This window comes from Etheostoma cragini, chromosome 17, assembly GCF_013103735.1.
Source record: "Etheostoma cragini isolate CJK2018 chromosome 17, CSU_Ecrag_1.0, whole genome shotgun sequence".
NCBI lineage: Eukaryota > Metazoa > Chordata > Actinopteri > Perciformes > Percidae > Etheostoma > Etheostoma cragini.
In genome coordinates, this window is record NC_048423.1 from 19,136,948 (window position 1) to 19,162,602 (window position 25,655).

Sequence of the window (25,655 nt, forward strand, 5' to 3'; positions counted from 1 at the left end):
CCCCCCCCGCTGGGTCCAGGCACTTTATTGTTCCCAGGTAACCCCAGAGCTTGTTGTTAAGGCACAACTCCCGATTTGTTCTTCCTGGAAGTGATTTCCTTTCAACTTACACTCTCCTCATGAACCCATCCCTACGACTTGATATTCCTGGCCATATTGAAGTTTCCCAGATATGATGGCATTCTTACAATACAAATTTGTCAAGGTTTAATCAGGTTACTTCCCAGCCCTTCCATGTTATCTGGTCCAGTGTGGCAGTGACCACACTTATTCTTTAGACCAGCCGGTTGGCTGAGGACAATCAATGCAGGGAGGAGATTTCTCCCCTCTGATGGAGCCAGTCAATAGTTAATTTCTCCGGAGACATGTGGCAGCCGTTACAGTATTGAGCTGCTAAAACTCCCCGGGCTCAACCCCTCTAGATGGACTTGGTCGACAAGTATTGATAGACCTCACACATTAGTAGACCCCTGCAATCACACGCTCGCAACGAGACGCAAACACACTCTAGACTCATTCTTAAAGAAGTCTTAGTACATGGGAGATCACACTGGTATCAAACAAGCAAGTTTTCACATCTTCATTCAAATCCCTAATTTGGGAGTATGTTGTTATACCTGCCTCCCTGATCAGATTCCAAAGTTCTGATTATGATTTGGGGGTTTTGGTTACAATTCCTGAAAGCCTTTGTACCCTCAAGACCATTAACCGACAATAACAATTTTTGGCACCAGTAATAGATTGTATAGCCTATTTTTTAACATGCAATCCTTTTTTGTATTACTTATAGTAGTATTAATGGGTTACAATTGTTACTTTATTATACAATGACTATAAGACTATGGATGGACTATGGTTTTTACCTGTCCGTTCGGGTAAGTTAAAAAAAAAAAAGTCTATTAAAAAGTTTATTTTGGCCACTATACTATATATTTTTTTGACGAAAAACATTGGAAACAAGTTTGAAAATAATGGGGGGAAAGCCTTGGAAAACCATGTCAAAAATATCAAACATTTTAACATTTTGAAAAGAAAATGTAAGAAAAACCAATTTGAAAGATATCAAAAATGTAAACATAAATGTCAAAAAATTGACAATGTCCAATGTTATTAGCATCAAAAGTATAGAATAATGTTTAAAAATCCCCGTCAAAAGGCTCAAGCGCCAACCACTCATGGTTAGCCAACGGCACATTCAAATCAAACGATTATGATGGGATCACAACCCAACGGGTAGCTGGGTTGTTTCCTGTTGAATCCCTCGCCCCGGGCCATTGGGCAAGCCTTTTTGGTTAAACCCTGCTCATACAACCCCACTTAAAAAAGAATCTGAACTAAAAACTTGAATAAATACTGTTCAGGTAAGATAACTTTGAGAGAGACAGCGTGCGAGTGTGGACTGAAATGTCAACGTTACACATGAACTTGAATGAATCTGATCGTTACTGTATATTCCTCTGCTTCATCAATGAAGTGTGTGAGCCAATCATCAGGCTGGAGTGTTTACAGGGACAAACAGGGTGACGGCTCACTTATGTGTACGTGGCTCGGATACGCATCGACATGTCTGCGTTAAATACATCTGCTGTATGAAATCTGTCTCCTCCTCACTGCCCTGCATTTTTAAACACTGATATTCTGGTCCAAATTTTATAAATTAGATCATTTTAAGTACATACAAAAAAGGAACCAAAAAGCGAGACAAACTCTCATCGCTGACATTTCTTTTTAAATACGATACACTGGCTGTCTTTGCAACTTCTGCCAAATCCCTCCCCTCCGTCCCTTTCTCCTCCTGTTACTGCACTTTAATAAATACTATGCCAGTACATTTACAAAATGTGTATGTTTGTAACATAGTGTAATTCGCAATAATGCTGTAGTCTGTAAATAATTTGTGTTTGTTTATCTACTGTGTACGTGCACTGTTCATTGGACAGGGATGACATTTTGTTACAAATGTGCCGGCCAATCAAAAAAACATTGAAACTTTGAAAGTTCCAGCGGTGAAACAGCTGTGTTTGCTCACCGGAGACTCTTTGACCGTCTGTACCGCTGTAGCCTTCAGGAATATTGACCATTATGATGGAAAACAAATCTCGTGACAACCTTGTCTTTTTGTCTCTTGGTAGCTCCATCTAGACGTGGCGACCTCCAGATTCTGGGTTTTTGTCTTCTTCACTGGCTGTGCGGGTCTCTGCCTTGGGACAAAGTTCTCAAGAACCCAACTCAGGTCCAGGAGGCCAAGGCCAGGTCTGCTCTGTTTCTACAGCCGGGACTTTTAATGACCTGTAATGAGACGTGTAGCCATGTCCTACTCACAAGGGATGTGTCCTAACTTACAACACTCTTCATTTGAGTACACCCAATAAGAGCCTGTGGGTAGCAAAGGCTGAGCTGAAATTGAGTCCTGCCATAATAATGTCTACGTATTAATTAACTCATCTACCAAAATGCATTTGAATATTTTTAAATACTTTTCATGGCAATTATTGATATATGCGATTAATTTACATTAATTCATCTTGAAGCATTTTTTTTTCACTGCATGACATTCCCAGATAAAACATTCAACACACTCAGTAAGTTATTGTTTGTATGATAGTACCAGCGCTGGGCTTCCCTATGATTGATTTCGATAAATGTGTATCGTAGTTTTCTCATCTAATCCTAAATAAGCAAGTTATCGAGCTGGCGCACCACGCTCCCTCCGCCTCAGTCCCCCCCAAAAAATTAAAACAAATAATGGTACTTTCTGTCAGTTTTTTTTATTTTTATGACTGACTTGGATTGGGCGGTTCTCCTGCTGTGTTCTTTCCACCTTAATATGGGAAGAACGTTCTTCCCACTTCCATCTCATAATATTTCTGTCCTCACTGGTTTTATCTCCTCGTCCTTCCCCAGGCTGATGGATAATCTGCCAGACTCAGTCCTGCAGCTGTCTGCGAGTGGAGCCAGCACAGGTAAGCCCGGCCCACAGGACCTCATTTCCATTTCTTACGATAAACGGAGAATTTGGAAGTAATGCTGGTGCGTTCCATTTGTACACGGAAGTTGGATTTTCGGAAATGTTGGAAACGTGTCCCCTGACCTCGGATGTCAGAGCTCAAAATCCAACATGGCTGCTCCGTGCGTCAACAGTAGCGAAAGAGATAGTAACATACAGTTTATCAGCACTTCTGTCTCATTTGTGTCTCACTAAATCAGTCGTACACACAGTCCTGTCTGTCCTATCTGTAGACATGTTACTCTGTATGCTCAAAAACCTGCTTAACGCGTTGTTCTCAACCGGTATTTCTTACAACAGCTAACCTGGCTAAAGCTAACCCCACAGTGAAAATATGTAAAGGGAACGCTGACGTCATTCCCAGCTCCGGATTCCTAATTCCGAGGTAGATGGAGCGCACTATAGGACAACGAGCCTGTTGCGGAGAGGCAAGGGACTGCTGCTATATATGATTTGAAACTGTGGTCAAAGAAGTATTCAGATACTTTTACTTCAGTGAAAGTAGCAACACAACAATGCAAATATACTCTATTGCAAGTAAGGTTTCTGCATACATAACTCTGCAGTGTAATCTTCTGTTCTTTTAAGGGAGCTCCAGAGTAAAGGGGGCTGTAATGCACAGGGCATATGGGTAATGGCTGTTTTTAGTGATTGAAGCTTTGTTAACCCTTTTCTTAGCCCAACAGATGGCGCTCTCTGTTGAACAAATGGTTAAAAGCACAGTGGATTGCAATTTCTTGAGCCTTCTTTTATTTTAGCTAGCATTTATAATTAAGACCAAAGACAAACTACATTTCACATCACATGCACTCTGTTTCCACTACATGGTTTGTCCTCTGCTTGACTGTGTACATTTTGTCATGTCCTTTTCTCTTTCGTTTATCCACTGTGGCTTGTACCTGCGCCGCCGCTTGAAACAGCTGTAATTTCATCTTCAACGCAACACTCGCTGTATCCTTACATCAGAAAACAAAGAGGAAAGGCTGCACTTTGTCAATCGTACACTGCAGTTTGTGGCTAATTCTTATTTTTAACCTAAGGAGTGATGTGGATTCAAACATCCTATGGCCTGTAAGGTAGATCAAATAATCCGTTCGCTTATTCACAATTTTCCCGTTTGGACAATCTCCACCATCTTCACCCTCTTGTCTAAAAATTGCCTCGTCCGGTTTCCAAAAACCAACGTGATTTTCCCTTGAAGCTTCAAAACGGCAGTCCACACACGGCCGGGTGACGATGCTTCTGCTACTCCCACTATATTTCCAATCTATGTCCAAAAGTCTGTAGAAACGAATCGAACGAATCGCGCCCTTAGTTCACCGAAGCTCCTGAATAACTTTTGTACCAATTAATAGGCTGTCCCATTGACACGCCTTTCAAAGTTTGTCGTGTTTTATCTCACGTCTTTATAAGGAGAGGTCACACCTGTGTGAAGGCTTAGTGTGTGATGTATGTTTGGGACCGGTGCTCCTCTCCTGACAAGGCCCGGCTGCCCGCCACAGATAAGAGCCAGGGTATGCATCAACTGTGTGTGTGTGTGTGTGTGTGTGTGTGTGTGTGTGTGTGTGTGTGTGTGTGTGTGTGTGTGTGTGTGTGTGTGTGTTTTTTCTACTGCAGTATGTGTTATACACATTGTCTGGCCAGTGTGTGATGCATCGGGGCTGTGTATGACAGACACACAAACACACACACACAATGCATATCCATGGCTGTGCGTATGCCTAATCTCTGTGGAGAGATACATTGCCAGCAGCGTATTATCTGGACTGTGAGACCTTCAGGTTCATCCTGCCTTTGCCGCTGCATGACTCAAGAGTCCCAGAAATGATTTCATACCGAGGATTCAGCTTTACTAAAGATAAAATAGTATTGCCGTCTACTTCTGTACTTACACTTGCTATTTTGAGTGCGTTCAAACTGACAAAGTGTGGCTAAACGCAGTTCACTACGAGCAGAGATGGCAAAAGTACTCACTTCCCGTAATCAAGTAGAAGTACAGATAAATGTGTTAAAAAATACTACACATTTACTTTTTAGTAAAAGTACTAAAAGTAGAAGTACTGATTTAACGTCTTTACTCAAGTAAAAGTAACAAAGTACAGGCTTTGAAATTTACTTGAAGTACATAAGTAAAAGTAGCTGTGAGAATGAAAAAGCTCCCTGGACCAGACAGATGTTACCAGAGAGACGCTGAGGAACTACAGTGGACATGGAGAAAGACTCTTTATATGCTGTTGGCTACATTTCAAATGTCTGTCTGCCAATAAACCTAAAACATAAAGCTTATTGGGACTCCGGGTTAATAGGATTCTGACTGAGTAGCATGATATGAATTCAGTTGGGATTTTGTGAGAAATCTGTGTAATTAGATCCAATTTGGTATTGATGACGCAAAAGTAATAACTGACTCCAGTGAAATTATTTGAAATTTAGTGAGGACTAGATTAGGACTGGATTTAAATCTCATTCTGGTTTCCAACTTGGCCCCAGGTGTGTCTGTTAAAACGTGGCTGGAGAAAACTTCTCTCTGTTGATGCTTTATTACAATCAGCATCAGTATAAACATGGGGGGGGGGGGGGGGGGGGGGGGGGGGTAGCTCTGCTATGGCTGTGTGTGTGGTAATAAAATAAATAAATAACATTGTAACGGCTACCATACACAATGCATAAGAATCATAAATGCTAGTAAATAACAATAAACCCACTGTTCATTACATTATCCTAATGAGCGAGGGCGTTCAACAATCGCCATTATATCAAATCAACAGCTAGGGGTAACCTAGGTAACAAGTGTAACCCAGGTAACAGAACTATAAACCAATACAACAACAGGCTTAAACGAACTGACGTCAGTTACATGACTTACAGTTCTCAAAGATTCACAGACACAATCGCAGCTGATTATCCTCCAGACAGCTAGTCTCTTTTTCTTTTCTCTCCCTTTTTTCTCCGTGGGCCGTGCACGCTCGCGGTGTGAGGCGCGGGTCCGTTTTATTCTCCGCTATTCACAATCACACCTGATAGACGAGCTTTTGTAACAAACTGAAGTAACGAGCCAATTTTGTAAAATGTAAGGACTAGAAAGTACCGATATTCGTGTTAAAATGTAAGGATTATAAGTAAAAAGTCGCTAAAATAATAAATAGTAAAGTAAAAAAAATATGAAAAATCTACTTGAGTACAGTAACATTTTCTCGCTACGAGTACCCGGATGGTCCAATCTTAGCAGTCAAAAAGTGTGGACATGGCTGTAAGGTGTGGAATGAATGTGGCGGCCGAAGAAGCTGCAGGGTAGAATTGAAAGGACGAAACACAAACTACCCAAATGTATACAATATATATATATACTAAAGGTGTGACAAGATCTCGTCCCGCGTGATTACCGATAACGCAAGTGTTGAATTACGTTGCATACGCATAAATCAATCGGTGCCTGGATCTTTCACAGAAAGCGGGGATCGAATCCCACGCACGGACACACAGCGCTGCGGTTCGAAAGGAGCAAAAGTTACATTTGCCTCTGCTGTTAAAACACGGAAATGCTGGTAAAGCGGACACAAAGGGGACTACACTTTTCAAAACATCACACAGACACCGTTTGCTGCAATATCATGTAATATAATAGCAAGATCCACGTGCAGTTAATAATGTTACACTTCCGAGGAAGACAGTGGTTCTCTATTGCCCTGGTGACAGACTGACAGGCACAAGACAAAAGCCTTCATGTGTCCTGGTGACTGACTGACAGGCTGTGGGTGTAGGGCATGGCAAGGGAACTTATTGTATTGCTATAGCACCTTTCAGCAACAAGGCAATTTGAAGGGATGCATATAAAAAATTGAACAATTTAAAACGGTCATGAAGATAAAACAGGCTAACAAGAATAAGATACAAGAATGAACGTTTGTGCATCGTAAGAAATGAATTCTAACTTGTTTTAATAGGTTGTAGGGACGGGTTTGGGAGGAGAGAGGGGCGCTGCAGTGTTTAGGTCTGAAGAGGTTCGTCCTGCAGGAGAGAAGCCATTCGAGGATGTGGCAAAGATTTTCACAGTGCTCATGGTTCATTTTGGGACATTCGATTGAATCAAAGACTTCTTTAATTCTTAAATTGTCCCAAACCAACCTTGTGTCTTGTCTTTTGAGTGCAGTGTCTTGTCACACCCCTAATAAATATATCCATATATACATGTTTGGGGTTTTTCTTTCCCAAGAAGTACAACTATACTACCGTCAGTTAATGAGCAGTCCATGTTTTCGACGTTCCCCTTCCGGGATTGCACCGTTGCTGCCAGAAACTCTGCCCGATTTTACTTATTGAGGCTGGGTAACTGTTGCCTTGGGCTTCCTGTGCCTTGGCCCTTCTCCGGGGGATTTCTAAGGACTAGGGTTACCTGCTCCTCAGATCTCTGCAGGGTAAATCCAGACACCTAGCTAGACTATATGTCCAGGTTTCTGTTGCACGACTAAAAAAACCTTTTGAACGTACACATGTTCCACTAAAACACGTTCCTTCCAACCCTTTTTTGAAGCTGAACTGCGACTTTTCTCTGGTGTTAAGTGCCGTCCGAGACGTATGTGATCGGTTTAAAGAAATGCCAATAAACAAGACCGTGTTTTCCACCCGTCCCTGAATGCTACGTGGCGTAGCCAGACTCTCCACCTACACGCTTAGGAGGAGGGTCTGGCAAAGCGAGACTAGTTAGTAAGAAAAGAAGTTGGGTGGATAACAACAGGTGGAGGAATGCAATTGACAGTTAAACAAAAAGAAGAATCATTTACTGGTCAGGGCATAACAGCCGTGCACGATTTGAGAAAACACCGCCCTGTCAAAATGTATAAACTACACAAGTGAGTGCACAGTGTATAACATGCAAGTGTACTCACGGAAGTATTCAAATTGAGACACGCTAAATGCCTCAAATAGTAAACTCAACCCACTGTCTGATAATGGCTTGTGCAACAGATGTCCCATGTTATCAAACGGCCCGATTGATCTGGCTTGGTCAGTCGAACATCACCTCAAACATTCTGACTAAAATCTTTGACTTGTTGTCGAGCGTTAATTCTCTTCCTGTCTTCAGATGAGGTGGCCGCGTTATTCAGTTATGTAAAAACTCTGGACTACCAAGATAAGCCAAACTACCAGCATCTCAAACAGCTGTTGGCCAGTGATGTCACGGGAAGACTGGATTTCTCCATGCCGCCAGGAGCTGCAGGAGAGTCCACCACCAAGGGACAATACCCCCCCGCCAGGGAAAAGGTGAGAACATGACGAGGTCAGGGGCCTGTTGAAGGGGATTTTTATCAAACTGGGTCTGAGTTGAGGCTGCACAGCCAACACTATCCTTCAATGTCCAATCAAATACACAGGGTTTATTTGGATAACTGTTGGGTTCGCCCCACGGCTCAGGCACGGTATTTTAAGGGAGCGGGGCCAATTCTGGAACACGCTGCGGTGGAAACAGGTGGAATCACAAGCATCGTCCAGAGTTGTAGCGGTCAGAATCCAGGTGGCCGACCACTCATTTACAGTGAGACTGGTTTAGGTCGAGTGCCATGTTGTCTCAAGTCAAATAGTCACAAAGCACACTGGAGTGGCCCACCCACCTATTGTATTAGCTGCCGATGAATATTGTGACCCATACATTCAGTATGATGTCAACCCGTTGTCATGTAGTACTTAGAGTCAGCTCTTGTTAATTCAACTAGTAATTCAGCAAGGTATTAAAGTCAAATGTACGGTGATGCACTGTGTGCACGCCTACCCTAACAGCAGATAGTCTGGAAACCACATCGGGGACCCATCCACGGTCAGCCCCCAGCCAGCTAGCAGCCAGCCAGTTCAGCACCTTACTCCGGTGCTAAGGACGCTAACGGTAGTTCACTGAACCATCAGGAAACAGACCCAGGCACCCGAGTGGCCATTCCGTTACCGGTGTTCCTCAACCTTCGCTTTTAGCAGTCTTTACAGTTATCTAAATTTACCCGACAAAAGGGTGATAAGGCAAAAAAAGGACTAATAGTAATTTAAAGATGTGGTAGCTTTGGATCTGAATTGGAAGGGGTGTGTCACAATTCTGCTTTCTCAGGTTTGTGGCTTTGATTGTCATGATTTTGGCTTTATATTGCATATCGTTACAGCCCTAAGATACTTAGTAGTATTTCTTTAACCTCCTGTATATACATTACATCAAAGTGGGTATGGAGCACTTACAAATATGTATAGAAAATCTGTTGGTTGTTGGGTTTCTGTAAATAACATCACAGAGTACGGTCTAAACCTGCTCTTTTATGAAAAGTGCAATGAGATAACTGTTGTTGGGAATTGGCGCTATACAAACGAAATTGAATTGAATGTGGTTTAGGGGTCAATGTGTGTGTGTCCTCGCTACAGAAAGTGTAAACACTTATAAGCTTACTAGTTTGAACCATGTGATAACAGGTTCCTATTTAAAACATAAATGCAGTCAGTGGGGTGGCATTCAGTGAACGTTCAACAACTAAAGTGTTGGTCACAAAGATTCCCGTTCCCTCCGTTGAGGCTCTTAACCCGCAGAGTGCAGACACGTGACAGCAGCAAAGGGCAGGATTAACCTGCTTTCCCCCCACCCCCCACCCTCCCACCCACTGTGGCAACCAGGGGCTGGTCAGGTGTATAGCTGGAGAAGGATTGAAGGATTCCCTCCAACTAACTAGAATCACTTCTTGACCCGTCGCGCCCGGCGAGTGCCCTCTCAATGGCCCAATTTGAAGAAGTTGATAACACACTTTCCACAGCACAGGGTGTCTCCAATTATGCTCCCTATTTGCTCTGCTCTCCTTGTGTCATTTAATTTCCATGCTAAAGTGCTGGCCAGTTTGATCCCTAGTTAAACAGAAGTGGCCATTTACTGGCGGTGTAGTGCGGAGAGTAAATGTCAGCAGAGATAAAGGCCATTCAGCGGGCGCGTTTACTGAATCATTTGCCATTAGTTTTGTATAACTATATCATTATTTTATGGGTGATTATAGTCGGGGAAAGTTTTATTAAAGAAAAGTCAAACAAAAGAAAGCAAACTGACATTTTACTGCCATCAGAAGGAAGTTCCTGTACAAAAGCACTGGCTTCTATTTCATGGTTAATTTTAAAACACAATAACATAGGAGCACCTAATACTGTACATTTGTGCAACATAAGCTATTCGCCCAGCAGTAGTATTACTAGGGGACCTCGTGTGTAAAAAAGAAAATTAGCCCCCCACGTCTGTTTCGTGCAGCACACTCACACAGGATGAGCAAAGTCTGTGTTTTACTTAAACTTACTGACATTATCCCCCACATATGATGGCAAGGCTTTCATTCATAATTGCCAACGCAGCTAATACATCCCAGAGTCCCAGACTCCGAATCCCTCTGGACTAATTTTATCACACAACCTCTGTGTTTGGCAAAACTTGGTAGGTAATTTGGAGCAGATTGTTTTACGTGATAAATTACAGACATGACAGATTCACACAGGATTAAGATGACAGAAGACTTCTGCAAGGATTACATACTGCTAGAGGGACCCAGGTAACACTAGCCCTGTGCGTAAAGGGCTTTGACAATGCAAGTTAAGAGTTCAGTGGTAAAAGAGCTTGGCTGTTGGACAGCAGTAAGGACACAGAAATGTTGCGGATTGAATCATCCAAGCATTGTCTCAACAGAAAGCAGGACGAGCCAGAGGGCCCCCCAGAGCCAAGGTCGTGAACACTGAGCTGGATGATGAACAAGAGGATGAGACAAAGTCTAAACCGGTGCAAGCTCGCTACATAAGAGGACCACCGCGTCCCAAACCTCAGTCACAACCGGTAAGGGCTGAAATAGGGCTGGGCAGCGTATCCATTTTATATCCACATCGATATATAACCTGGATTTCTAAAAGTCTTAAAGTCTAAAATTTTAAAAATAGATTTCCACCGGTCCAAATGTTCTCATTGAAATGCTCCAGCATGCTCGCTCTGTTCTTTCTTCACTACTCCAAAAATACATTTTGGATATCTTACGTGATATGACACAATAGTTGTCTTCTTACATCTCTCCCTACGACTCTAGAGTCGGCACTCTCTCACTCACTCTACCACACACACACACACACACGCATGCCGGCCCTGCTATTCTCTTAAAGAGATCAAAGAACAAGTATGGACTTCAGGCCTCTTACCTAGGCTATGGTGAAAGCTCTGCGTGGAGCCTCCTCAGAACCATGAATCAAGCTTTAGTCATTGTATCCACATCAAAACTCGCATTGTGTTAGTATTTAGTGAAAGCACCCATTTCACTAAATACAAGCAACTCTACAATATCAAACAGTTTTTAGGAGCAGGTTTGTAAAATGATCTCCAAACTTGAATTACCCTTTGCCACGCAAATAACGGTATTAAACGATGACCGTAACTTCAGATTCAGAATCAGCTTTATTTGCTAGGTTTGCTTAAATAAACAAGGAAATTGACTCCGGTTAACGTTTGCTCTCGAAGTAGAACACTCCCTTAACTGATAAAGACTAAAAACAGAAAGGGCCGTGAGAAACTTGAACTCAAACGTCCCAGAGAAAACGATGGCTGATGCGGGGTTTCCGCGGGGTCTTAAATTCGCTGGTATCGTTGTCTAGGTCTTAAATCATTTTTAACAGGTCGTAATTTCCCCACGTCCATGTAACGCTGCCTCCAACACTCTTTTTATTCGGTGGTGTTGGAGTGCTTTCTTGTCACAGTTCAAATACAATAGGCCTGTGTGTCGTTGCGTTGGCTTTGTTTTACCTTTTGCTATGCAGTAGCGGCATTAGCAAAGTCTTTTAAATATTTTCTTCAAAAGTGCCTTGGTATTCATGTGTTAATTCTTAAAACCCGACCGGCCATTTTGTTGATGAATATAAACAAAAGTTGATTGATCTGATTTATTGATCTCAGCATGCCCTTGTCTAATATAGCGCTTACTGCCACTTGGTGGCCACTGATGGGTAATGCAACATACGCATCTCCGGTCCATAGATGTTTAAGTCTACGTCCACTTCTCTATTCAGCTTTTCTGTTGCATGATAATTTAGTTTTTTATTTTGAGCAACATCGTCAGTAGAATTTCAATATCGCCCAACCATAATGTAGGGGCTATCTGCTTTCACAAAATACCAGGATGCACTTGTGTCAAGACACGGCAACCATTCATCACAACAAAAGCCTTTGAATTTGGCCCCGCCTCCCTCCTCCAACAGGCGTCTGTTCCAGAAGGCAGAGAGCCTGAAACGTCAGGTAACAGGGTTCCCACATGGCCAAATAATGTCAAATAATGTCATATTATAAAAATAAAGCTATAAAAAGTCTTTGTGTCTTTTATATTTTTTGTATGATTATATAAATGCCAGTATGTCATAAATACTTTTTTTGTGGGTAAGATTCAAATTGACTTCATTTTGTACTTCTAGTTTCATAGCATAAAAGCTCTTATTACGACAAATATTTTATGTTACTAGCGTAAATAAAAAAAAAAAAAACATAATTCAAACCAATGTGCGCAACACACGGCTCAAGAAGCCGACAAATAGCCGAGTAGCATAGCATAGTAATTCCCTCGGCTGAAAAAATACCCATCAGCAACTGTTAACGGGGTTCTCGGTCACTAAAGATATGTGTTGATTGGTCAGTAGGCGGTGCTGTTACACCGGTTGATCTCTAATCTCCAACATAACCTGCACCCGGACAGAACAGATCCAGATCCTCGGTGTGTTGGATCTCTGTGTGTTCCCTAAACCCTTTCCCAGAAACACCGGTTGTCCAATCACAGGGTAGCTTTGTATTTCTTTTGCTACGGCGATTTAAACCAGTTACAAGTGATCCACCATTGTGATACACAAAACCCTGGGTTGAACCTGAAGTTACCTTGTTGGCGCCACATCTTGCTTCGTAGTACAGGCCTCTGCTGTCTGGAATGTAGAAAACAGGGCACATTTAGGGGGTAAGGTTGTTAACCATCTTATTGAACTCAGTGAGACCAAGTAATCCAGTCAAACTTCTTTGAAGTAACTTTAAGAATCAGTAATGAGCTTCTATTTGTTTTCTGTTTGCTCATACAAGGAAGAGGGAGTTGTGTCTACAGTCAGCAGATCATTGAGGCCAAGACCTGAGATGTCTTATGGAGAAGATGACAGTGAAACTGAGGAGGAGGAGGAGGAAGAGGAAGCCAGACCCAGACCCAGACCCATCCCTGCATGCTATCTGAGAGGCCCTCCGATCGGGCCCAGAGCTCAGCCTAAACAGGTGTGAGGCAGCCGGGCCCCGTGTATGACTGCTTTGAATCTGCTGTGTAAAAACCGCATTAACACCTTTTGATTTAGACGAATGTTACAAAACTGGCTCCAACCAAGTACTCTGTTGTCAATAAGCCTTTTAAAAGATGTTTTAAAACCTTCACACTTCCTTTACACTGTGACTCAAGTTCCTCAAGAATGTTACAAAGAAATACACCGTCATTCAGTTGGTCTGTCAATCTCTTACATGTATTACAGTCATGTTGTTTAAGGTTCTACTGTCACTTCTAAAAGAGCATAAACCTCTTTAACAGAAAACTAAACCCAAATGGAGCAGCAGGAAAACAGACGCCCGCAGCGTGACATCAGGGGGACAGGAAGGACCACTCCGCGCGCAAAGGAGAAAACGAATATTGACCGAGTGTGACGCCGACGATCGAACACACACAGACTGCGACCAGGGGTGGGCCGTCCTAAAGGAGGGTCACCCTCGGGCCAGGCCAGTGCTCCAGCACAGAGGAGGCCACCGCCATCGACAGTGTCGCCACGAGGACCTGTGTTATGAACACAGATACGGCTGTAATGAATGGAACGAGTCTGCTGTCGGAGGTCCAGAACAGGAATCTGGTCCCACACAGAGCAAGGGTCAGTGTTCTTGGTTTCTCTTTGTGGGTGTCTTCCTTTTCCTGGGAGCTGCTCTCTGTGTCGGTCTCTCTCACGGTGCATTTAAACCCATTTGAACAGCTACTGTAAGGGGTTTACTAGTTTCAGCGTTGTCTCTCAAGCGGTTTCCCAAAGTCGAGGTGGCGCCGACAGGAACACACAGCCCTTCTCCTCACTTCTGGGCTGCCATTTTCACAGTAATAGGCTGAAAGAGAAGGACAAGTTTATTCTGCGTATTAAATGTTTAATCCAGAAGCAAGCACTCATTTCAGACTGGGCTGTAAGATGAAGGACTCCCAAATACACTAAAAAAAAAAAAACCAACCATATACACAAATAAATCTGCCTTTGAATTAACGCCATGCTGCATTGACAGATATCCCGGATCGTACTCCTTTATCAAACAAGGAGTGCCGGGAGTGAAACAGACTGAATGCAGCGGATTGCCGTGTGAACACACTCGGCAGCCTTTCAGCCAAAGAGAAGCTGACATGATGTACAAAGCCATGCTAATTAAGCTTGCTGAATCTCTGTTGAGTGTACAGGCCTTTATGAAGCCCGGTGGAGGCCGCTGTCAGTCACGCTGTGAGACGCACACGTACCTTGCTGCAGTAAGGACACTCTCCAAAAACGATGTTGAAGCTCTGCCTGCTGGAGGGCAGCGCTCGCAGCCACTGAAGCAAAAGGACAAAGAAAAAGAAAAGACCACGTCATCAAATCTGGATGTAATGTGTCGGTGTCAAGTCAATGTACACTTACAGTATTACTTTGCACGATTATCTGACACGTAGCATTTGTAAAGGCTTTTAGGTGGAACTTTTTTTAGGCTTTAAAAAGAGATGAATATCATTAGTCTCGTTGAATAGAGTATAAAACAAAGGAATCTGCTCGGGCAAATGGAACTCAGCTCCATTGTCATGAAGCGGCACCAGTCTACCATAACCATCCCTCTCTTAACCTGTGTGTGTGTGTGTGTGTGTGTGTGTGTGTGTGACTCCCTTAACAGTCTCAGAACTGACATGTCCCTCCAGGATTTCGCTGCATTTTTTTTAGATTGTTGCGGCCGCAAAATGCCTGATGGCGTGGGAACCTCTGTAATTGATTGCAATAAAATGTTGCAATGTTGTATATTAAAGTTTAACATTACAGAGCATATGATGCATAGCTTAATTATCCACAATGAGGATACATATAACAAAATTGTTCATTTAATGTAATCAAGCACAGTGAGTTTGACTTGACTTGAAGCCATTACTGGGACCATCTCTGAGGAAAGCTCGGGGGGGAGGTTGATACAGCAAGAGGAGAAGACTGATGATTTTAACAAGCTTTTCATTTATTTGGCTATCTACAGGAACTTATGTGCCTTTTTAACACAAAGTTTGAAATATTACAGAATATCAATTGAAATAACTTTTATTTATCAACCGTCCAACTTGACTGTAGCTCTCACAAAAATGTTATCCTTAAAAGAAAAAGAGGAACTCTTAAGCTCAGTCTTTTGAATAAGTCACAATACGTTAAAATAAAAACAAATTAAAAAAATTTTGTACAGCCTAGTTCTTTATAAATAAAAATAAAACTTGTTTAGGGGAGAATAAAACTACTCTAGGCTCAGTTTCACTAGTAACCTCACCAAAAAGGCTCAGGATGCTGCAAATGTTGGTATAATATGCAAATGAGTGGTGGATTTAAGATAAAAAATAATTTATTGAATGAATTAAATTCAAACAGGCTTGTTGGTCTTTACACTGTTAAGTTTCCTATCCTGGCCTGGGACACACATTCAGACTTTAACTTATTATGCACTTACAACACTGAGCGGTCCTCAATATATATCATCCTGTATGTCTCATTCCTGTTTCTTACTGTATCCGCTGTGTGTGTGTGTGTGTGTGTGTTCGGGGGGAACTGCAGCTCCGCCCGCTGCAGAGAGCCAACAGGATTAAAACAGCCGCTTCAACGACTTTATAGTGCGAAATCATTACAGCGCACATTGATATTAATATGTATGCAGGTTGGCAGGACAGTCTGACATGTTTTCCACGGTCTTTCGCTGTACGTTCTGTTGGTAAATGTGAAATGTTCGAGTCACACACGTCTCGTTAAACAAGGAAATGAATACGGCCACGTACGTGTGACGTCAAACCGTTCTCACTCCTGCTTTGTCATTGGCTCGGCGAGTCACATACCGATACAGAGTGTGGCACATAGGACTGCTGGGATGGGTTGAAGTCGTGGAAAATTACAGTTATTGGTGAAATTTGCGAAAAGTTCCAGTGATTGGTCAAAATTTTGCGATGTTGATGAAAACATCGCTAAATCCTGGACGGACTGACTTATGCTCCAGCCCACAGAACACAGAAACAAAACATGAGTACCCAACCTGAAAAGGCCAAATGTCTTCTCAGCTCTTACCTGGAACATTCAAACATCGCTCATGTCAACATTACAACTGTGGCATTGATTTTCTTCAATCTGTGACAGCGATGTGCATAAAGCATGTTATTGTTATTTAATGGGCTATTAATGAAATCCACTGTGTTTGTCTCCAGGTCTAATTCTAACATGATAAAATGGCACAATACGATCCAAAATCAATTTCTGATTCAAAAACGGTTCAGTATCGTGTACGAGTATGTACAGTATGTGACAAATAATAAATCACTGGAAGTCGTCCTCAACCTTAAATTCTTTGTTTTCTTTGCTATCTGTGTTATCCAAGAAGTGCATGTTATTTTATAAACCTGAACTGAAACACTCGGCCTATTTACTCTCAGAACTATATTAACCTGCCGGAGGAAAAGGAAATCTGGATGCTCCTCATACAGCCATACGCGTGTGTGTGTGTGTGTGTGTACGTGTGTTTTTGTGCATACCTCATACAGACAGGCCTGGTGGAAGGGCTGGCCACAGCGAGGGTCATTACACACCTGATCAGGGATCGCAGCTTCAAGACGATAGGAGTAACAGATCCCACACTCAACGCTGAAACTCTATATATACACACACACACACACAAATAAATAAATATTCAGCTTACTTTGTCCCATACATTATGGTACAGACGCCTAAGATTTGGCTAACACTGTGGTAAACACCCTCGTAGTTTAACTCCAGTTCTGACATCACCCTGTGTCACCCCGAGCTCTCCCTTCCTCTGCAGTCACAAACTGGCCTTCTTCTCTCTGCTCTCGTTTGCATTTTGGCATAATGAGATGCTCCTATTTTTCTGGAGCGATCCATTGAGAGAGGATGGCAGGTAAAAAATAAATAAAAGAAAACATCAACATCTGGTCAACTCAACTTTTTTGCACCTCTCTGAATGTTAATGAAGCTAAGGCATTAATCAGCGCGGCGACGGCGGATAAACACGACGGCCTTTTAACCCGCCGCGCACAGGGAGGGGGGGGGGGGGGGGGGGGGGGGGAGAGAACGAGTGTTAAAAAAAAAAAGATAAATGATTTTGTGTGATTAAAGCGATTTGATAGAGCAGAGAATATTGCCATCTTTGTTATTCTAATGATCTTTTTTGTAAACAACCCAATTAAAAAGGAGAATTTGTGCCCACCGCATTGAAAAAAACCTAAAACACAGAGAGAGAGAGAAATATGGAAATAAACAGAAAAATAGGCAATAGCGTACGTCCGCCCCCTTATAACTCAAAGCTCAAAGAGACGCACAAACAGAAGTATGCATGCATAGATGTAAACACACACACACACACACACACACACACACACACACAACCTCCTTGAGGTTACTGTGGTGGGAATGGACATGTTTGAAATGGAAAGGGGGGCAACTGTGTCACGTACAGATTTTTCGTGGGTGGCAGGTGACGGGAATTTGATCTCCAAAACATCCCGGAGGTTGTGCAAGACGCTGCAGTCCGGGTTCCTGCCAGCAGACCATAGACAGCTTCTTCACACACTAATTAAGCACATGCAAATGAGCCTGCAAAGACACTGGAGGATGATTAGGAGACTTTCACCACTGGTGGATACACACAAACACACACACACACACACACACACACACACAAAAACAAGAGCATTTCTGCAGCTTCAAACGGAGCGGTGGTGGAGGAAGATTTTTCCTCAAGACGTGTCATGCGAGGAGTTAAATGTTGAAACCTCTGACATTTTAAACACGTACTTTAAAATGAAGAGTAACTGTGTGTGTGTTTTTTCAGGGTGATAATCAGAGTGAGCTGGTATGCCTTGTTTGTAATGGTGAAAACAATAGGATTGGACGATGTGCTCAAAGTCGACAGATCACTCAAAAACACCCAAAACAACAACGGATGGATCTACCGGTGTTCTAGTACTCGATAGCGGTCTCCAGAACACCTTAGGTTATTTCCGGTGTCAGATAAAGAGGACTCGAGATTTTATTTCCAGACCAGTTAAAACCAGAACCGACTTTTGGTTATTTTATCATTAGCATTACTCATGATACACTTATGGCAATAAAAGAGGTGAATGAAGAATAATCTTGATTTGTCTTCTGTGGGTGTTTTTTATGGCAAAGTGGATCCCTTGAGATTCATTTGAGCAGTGCTCGTGTGATTTTCCGCATTTGATTGTGTCATGCGGTGTGTAGTCTCGCATTGCCAGACCTTCCTCCACAGGACTGTAAAGGAGGGTCTGGCTAGTCCACACAGCATTTCGGGATAGGAAAAGAACGTGCTCTGGTTTATTGGCATTTCTATAAACCAATCACATCCGTCTTGGGCGGTACAAAGCGCCACACGGAGTCACGGTGCTGCTGTAAAATCGAGTCGGGAAGGATGTTGTTTTTGTGGAAAGTGTGTACGTTCAAAAGTAGTTTTAGTTGTGTAACAGAAAACTCAGATTGGACAAATAGTCTAGTTAGCTGTCTGGATTTACCGTGCAGAGATCTGAGGACCAGGTAACCATAGTCCTCAGAAATCCACCGGGGTTTGTGTTTATATGTATATTTATATACAAATACATTCTCACACACACACACACACACACACACACACACACACACACACACACGTGTATAGTAATATCAATGCATTGGGAACACGGCACATTCACTTCCAAATCAAAACATGACCAAAATCACTCAAGTATGTGTCCTACCTTTACAGAAAGTGAGGAAAAAGAAATCTGAGGCTGTTCAAAACAATAGCAGTATTTGCATTTTTCTTTACAAACTCAAACAATTACTGTCTAAACGGAAAAATGTCTCAAGGGTTTGCTTTACATTGAATCACCGCACTAATATTTAGTTGCATAACCTTTATTTCTGAGAACTGCTTCACATCTGTGTTGCATGGAATCATCTTCTGGCACCTGTGAACAGGTATTCCAGGCCAGGATCATTGAACTACATTCCCCATTCCTCTGCATTACTGGGTTTCGCCTCAGAAACTTCATTTTTTGTGTCAGCCCACAAGTGTTCTATGGGATTGAGGTCCGGGGACTGGGCTGGCCACTCCATAACATCAGTCTTGTTCATCTGGAACCAAGACTTTGCTCGCTTACGTGTGTATGCGTCTTAAAACATGCCAATTATGGCATTCAAATTGGCGTATTACATACGCCATTTCATGACATCAGTTTAATTATATATATAATACATTAAATCCACTTACCTTTACATATGTGAAAAACACAACCTTTAATAAATCATTGGGTTGAATTTGAATTACAACTTGTATTGTTAATTGGAAAATAATGTATTATTTTGATCGTGATATGAAAGTCAGTGACTGGTTCTAGAGGCTTGTCTCACAGTCCAAAAGGCCGGGTAAAAGCTTGGCGATGCAGAGAACCCTTACCACAAGTGCATGTTGGCGTTCAGCTTATTCCTCAGCGGAGTCACCACTGCAACAGCACACAAAGAAAGGGAATTATTGGCTGTTGGATGTAAACCGAACTACTCATAAAAGCCTGGAAGTGGATTCCAAGCCCCTGACGATACATTCCTATTTTATAGCAGCCCTCAGAAAAATTTGAAAAAAGAAAAAAAACACACACTCTGCATAGCCTCATACGCCGTCTCTGGTTTGACAACAGCCCCCTGTTGGTTCACCGCTGTCAGATATGAACCATGGTCGCTTCCTTCTGTTCCACAGGGGAGCTTCGTCTCCGTACAGCACTCATCACTTTGTTTGTTATTCCTACATGCAAAAAGCAATATTTCTGCGCGACCCGTCGTATTTTAGGGTCAGCGCCTGCCTCCCGTCTTGGTGGCGGAAGTGTGTATGTCTTTAATATCTTTTTTAGTGCATTGCTAGGCAACAGGCTAGGAGTTGCATGACCTTGGATTTACAGAAACAATGGCCGACAATTGACGGGGACTTAAATAGAAAGCTGAAGCCCGTGCTCGGAGAATGAAAACTTGCCATTCTGACATGACAACAGACAATAAGCAACACACCACCCGCCTGGTTGAAGTTGAGACTTGGACGGAGCTTTTCCTTTTTTTTTTTTTTTTTTTATTCACGCCTGATGGCCTCTCACTGATCTGATGTGAATAATAGTGGGCACACTGTATTTTATTGCCTGGGTTGAGCCTCAGCTGGCACATTTATGTGAAAACAGACATGTGGACGCCAGTGATACGGGCTCAGAGGCTCAGGGCGCCGTCATTCCCATTAGTGATGAAGCAATTAATCTATTTGTTGATTTGTCTGTTGTAAATATATAAATACTTGTTTCATTTACCTAAGAAAACATGGCAAATATATACGTTTTAGCTTCTCAGATGTAAGGATTATCTGCTTCTCCCCTTTATGTTGCTGCTGCTGACGAATGTTAATAGAATTATTTTGGGGGATTTAGTTGGAAGGAGTTTGAAGATGAGGTCACTGATTTGGGAAAAAGTTCTCAGTATTTTTTTATCATTTATACCACCGACATTTTATCTTGACTACATAAATAATCATAGAAGATTTAATTGAATGGGTTTAAATGACCCTGGATTCCGACAGCGACTACATGCTCAATTACACCAGCATGTTAAACAACCAAATGTCTGATACAAGTCAATTGATTTCAGTGGAATTGCTGCAATCTGGGGAGATTTGTTGGAGATTTTGCCTAAAATTAAATTTTGGTTAAATTTGGAAATGTGCGCGATCTACAAATTACAAACTGTCTTGATAGCAAGGGCGTAAACTCCACAGAGAAAGGGTCCACATCACTTTTCAAATTCCAGTTGTACATACAAGACACTTTACACTCATCTTCTTACCTTTCACAATAAAAGTCCTAGACTGCGTCTGTGCCTATTTGCAGGAATGCATTTTTAATTTTTGTGTTGTTTATTCCTCATGCTTAAAGGCATTTAGTCTGACAAAATTCAGTGAAGTCATCTTCAAGAAGTGCTTGCTGGAAGATGCTGTGCTAATCAGAGGTATCTGCAGTATACATATTTACATAACTTCATACATTTTTTTGATTTGCATTCCTATTGCTAACAAAAACAACAGGGAACCAATCAAAGCCAAAGCAGCAAAGGACAATATCCCGGAGACAAAAACAGATGTTTGGTTTGTTTATTTTACTTCTTTGTGCTTAAAGCTGTAAATACAACAGAATCTCAGTCTCAGTTCTACAGATAGATATAATTATAATCTGCGATAGTTAATGACGTGGATATTTAGGCCACTGTTTTTTTTTTGACTTCTGGAAAGCACAAAGACCAACTTCATTCTGTGTCATTTCCTATGTTAAAATAAATTAATGTTTTGTTGAAGTGTGTGAACCACTTTCTGCTGGTAACATTCACTTGCTTCCTGTCCATTTGTCAGTTAAAGGCAGGGTTGCTAATGTTGAAAAGCTAGCAAGATTTGAAAGCAGCATCTCCTCGGGGCTCCATATTAATTGGTTCTTTCTAAGCGGATCGCGAGGCAGGTGGGCGTTTTCACATGTTAAGGCAGCTATGGATGACAGATCTTTCTCTCTCCTTTTTCAGAGCCCATAAGTTAAATTTGTCGGGATGTAATGACCATTTCAGACAATATATATAAAAAAGGTTTACATTAAAAACAGCTACCAACTCGGCCTTTAAAGGCCCTGCGTACCCACACAGGTGATCCCAGATATTCTGGCTGATAAGCTCTCTTCCCGGGACTCTGTGGGTGTTTTTAGACTGATTAATTGACATCTTCCTGAGCCTCCAGTTTGCTATCGCACCTGTTAGGGCAGGACACATCACTCCTTTATCATTCGTATTGGTAGATGAAATTTGAGACGTAATAAACGCCCGTCTAAGCTCCGGCCCACCTTCAACCTGAGCAGAGTCTAATCAGCCAGGAGAACTTCCGTGTGGGTGTTCAGAGGCTTAAAATCAAGTTTCATTGGGGACTTTAATGACTCTTCTCAGTGTGTGTCCTGCAAGTCCTAGATAAACCTAAAGTAACATCTCATTTACAAACCTCATGGCCTCAAGGTTAACTGTTATTATTTTAACAAGGAGAAGATTTCACATGCTCTAATACAGCGTGTCAGTTGGGGGGGCAGATACACTTCTTATGCTCTTGCACTGCCTGAAAACACACTTTCAAGCGTTGCCATGTCTCTGGGGTTTCCTACCCACCATGCTCGGCTCCCAGCAGGCAGCACTCTGGCAGCATCTTAGGGTGTCTGGGGTCCACCTCCACTTTGATGGATACGTTGTTTCCTGCACACAAACACACGGATGTACAATTTACTTGTTTGTTCATTCGGATTGATTATTGTTTTTTTGTTAGGGGTGGGCAATATTTTGATGTATCAATACATAGTGATACAAGATATGATCTTAGATTTTGGACCGTGTAATATAGTAAGAGACGTCTTGTTCTGGTTTTACAGGCTGCATGACAGTAAAGTGATTTCTCTGGACTTCCAAAACTGTTCTATTATATGGGTTGACCCACTTACAAGCCATTATATTCATGATGGTACTGATGATTATTTATGAAAAAATCTGATTTTGTAAATATTTTGTGAAAGCACCAATAGTCAACCCTACAACAACGTCGCAATATCGGTATCAAGCTATTTGGTCAAAACGTTGTGATATTTGATTTTTCTCCACATGGCCCAGCTCTAGTGTCTGTATCAGTTGCATAACTGATGCATGAACCTGTGTGGTGCAGTGAGAGACTGTGCAGTTGGTGATACTGTGTTATTTGTGTTGCTCAAGTGGCAGAGAGGTCGCCCACCAATCGGAAGGTTGGTGGTCCGATTCCTGGCCCTGCAGTCCCATGTCGAAGTGTCCATGGGCAAGAAACTGTCTTATTGGTGTGTAAATGTGTGTTTATCTGATGAGCAGGTGGCACCTTGTACGGCAGCCTCAGCCACAGTGAGTGAAAGTGAATGTGAATGATTCCTGTCCTATGTGAGTTGAGCTGTTATGACTAGAAAAGTGCTATATAGATACAGTCTATTTACATATAAACTGTCTGGACTTGTTTGTGACTTTGCTGAGATCTTCATTCATACAGTAATACAGTACCGATGGCGATCCGCCTCATGGTGTCGGACCGGCTGGCTTTTTCCGGCTCCAGGATCCAGGTCTTACTGTCAATCTCATCCAGTACGTCCCAGAACTCGGTCAAGGACTCCAAAACCAACAGGAACTGGCTGTGGAGCTGGTCCAGAGTACTCTAACAAACCAGACCAGAACAAGCACAGCGCTCACTCACAATACTAGAGAAAACAGACGTTAGGGCTGTGCGAATTCTAATCACGATTTTGATTATTCTGCATTACATTATGCAAGTAAACTCTTATTTTGTCTTGTGTTCTGAATGGAAAAAAAATAAAGTTCAAACGGGAAAAGTTTTGCAGGAATTTCCCAGTTCAAGGTAGAAGAAACGGTCTACCATTATGTGAAATACACTGTATACAGCGGACTGCAGGCACAACACAAGCAGCTGTCACATGCAGAAGTTCTCTGATGATACGGCCATTGTTGCTAGGGTCTCAGAGGAAAATGATCAGGAATACCAAGAGGACATCGGGAACTTTGTCAACTGGTGTGAGTCAAACCACCTTCACGTCAACGCCAGCAAAACAGAAGGTGGTGGTTGACTTTAGCCGGAGGCCGCCTTTCTGGGTGTTTACCTCAACAAGAAACTGGACTGGTCCCAAAACACAGACGTACTATACAAAAAGGGTCAAAGCCGTATCCACCTGCTGACGAGGGGGAGGTCCTTAGGTGTGTGCAGGACTCTGTTAGAAACATTTTAGGACTCTCAAAACGTGAGGATTTGCTGCTTTTCCTTGTTAAAAAAAAACATATTTAGGTTATGACTTTGGTTTGGACAAAACATGTATTTTAGATGTCTACAGTACTGCAGTTGTGCTCTCTGATTTAGTGGTTTTCAGATATTTTATAGACCAAACTATTAAATGATAAACAGCAAGACACAACCAGCAGATTAATGATAACAGCAATCATTTCCTGCAGCCCTCCAATGATTATGTTAAATGAAGCTGAATGTAAAGTACAGAATACCTCACAGCATGGAAACAGTAAATTGTGAAGACAGAAGAGCAAATAATCCTGGTGTATTATGTGTTATGTTTATAATAATTACATGGAAACACCCCACTAAGGAGCTGTACATTTCAGTTTTTGAGCAACTGGAAAACAAAGGCCACTGGACTACAAAAACTACAAGTGCAGATAGCAATTCACCAGTTGGTTACACAACAACTCAAGACGCACGCACGCACACACGCACACCCACACCCACACACACACACACAAACAGACACACACACACAGACACACACACACACACAAGAAAGAGAGGCTGATAAGGTGTCAGAGACCAATACAGATGGAATGAGAGGGAAAGAACTAGGGGGAAAAAATGAACCAAAAATTATGGGTCATTGTGCCAGCACAGTGCACACAATTAAGCATCGTCCAGGTGCTGAGAGCCTCAGCAATTACAGCCCAATTAATGGCAGTGGCATGATTACGTTTACAGCTCGGGATAACTACGCTAAGCCCAGTTGAGAAAGAAAAAAAGGAAGAAGAGCTGGTAATTGAATTTGTGCGGTCTGTATCTGTGATAAGAACATGAGTGAGAGCCGACGGCTGTAAGAAAGTACAAAAGACACTGAATCTGAGCTGAGATCTGCACCTTGGCCATCTCAATCAGTCTCCTTCATCTATTTATGCCATCTCTGACTGACCTTAGTGTAGCTAAATCAGGCAGGTTGAAAGAATTCCCTTCTCTTTTTATGATGCCATTCAGCTTCAAAAAGGAATTTACTCATTCATTATTGTAATAAAAACACACTACACTTTATCTGGCATTGCAAAGTTGACAGTTGTTCCATCTATTCATGTGTTATAATCTATTATGCCATCATTACTGTATTCTCCATACAGGAAATGAAGGTACAAAACACAATTTAGCCAAATGATCACTAATTACCTCTAACAGTGTGTCAATGAATGCACCATGGAACGGTAGAAAAGGTCTCTTTTGTGTTTGTATTGTTGAACAGATCTAAACGGATTTATTTTGTGTATCACACACTCACACACACACACACACACACACACACACACAGTCGAGCTGTGATCTGCGTTCATCAGTAGCTCTGGTGTCCACTACTCACCATGCCATACTTCATGCAGTTTTTGGTTGTTAAAAATCACCTTTGTATTGTCTGCTAACACAAAGGACACACACACACACACACACACACACACACACACACACACACAC

At 42.2% G+C, this 25,655-nt stretch overlaps 2 protein-coding genes across 3 annotated transcripts in view; one reads left to right on the forward strand and one right to left on the reverse strand.

The window, feature by feature from the left end:
* The window catches only part of LOC117960490 (serine/threonine-protein kinase VRK1-like), a 26,095-nt gene extending 11,460 nt beyond the window's left edge, over positions 1 to 14,635 (forward strand). For both annotated transcript variants that reach the window (XM_034898418.1, XM_034898419.1), the window contains 6 exons: positions 2,133 to 2,253; positions 2,905 to 2,963; positions 8,091 to 8,269; positions 10,695 to 10,838; positions 13,101 to 13,283; positions 13,588 to 14,635. In XM_034898418.1, the coding sequence (XP_034754309.1) occupies positions 2,133 to 2,253; positions 2,905 to 2,963; positions 8,091 to 8,269; positions 10,695 to 10,838; positions 13,101 to 13,283; positions 13,588 to 14,013 (1,112 nt within the window). In that variant the 3' untranslated portion in view covers positions 14,014 to 14,635. The remainder of the gene's footprint in view (positions 1 to 2,132; positions 2,254 to 2,904; positions 2,964 to 8,090; positions 8,270 to 10,694; positions 10,839 to 13,100; positions 13,284 to 13,587) is intronic.
* Positions 13,456 to 25,655, reverse strand: part of fancl (FA complementation group L) — a 32,577-nt gene continuing 20,377 nt past the window's right edge. The window contains exons 8-14 of the mRNA XM_034898420.1: positions 23,420 to 23,570; positions 22,517 to 22,600; positions 19,752 to 19,797; positions 17,755 to 17,836; positions 16,816 to 16,932; positions 14,539 to 14,610; positions 13,456 to 14,141 (exon numbers count right to left, since the gene is read on the reverse strand). Of these exons, the coding sequence (XP_034754311.1) occupies positions 14,109 to 14,141; positions 14,539 to 14,610; positions 16,816 to 16,932; positions 17,755 to 17,836; positions 19,752 to 19,797; positions 22,517 to 22,600; positions 23,420 to 23,570 (585 nt within the window). The 3' untranslated portion in view covers positions 13,456 to 14,108. The remainder of the gene's footprint in view (positions 14,142 to 14,538; positions 14,611 to 16,815; positions 16,933 to 17,754; positions 17,837 to 19,751; positions 19,798 to 22,516; positions 22,601 to 23,419; positions 23,571 to 25,655) is intronic.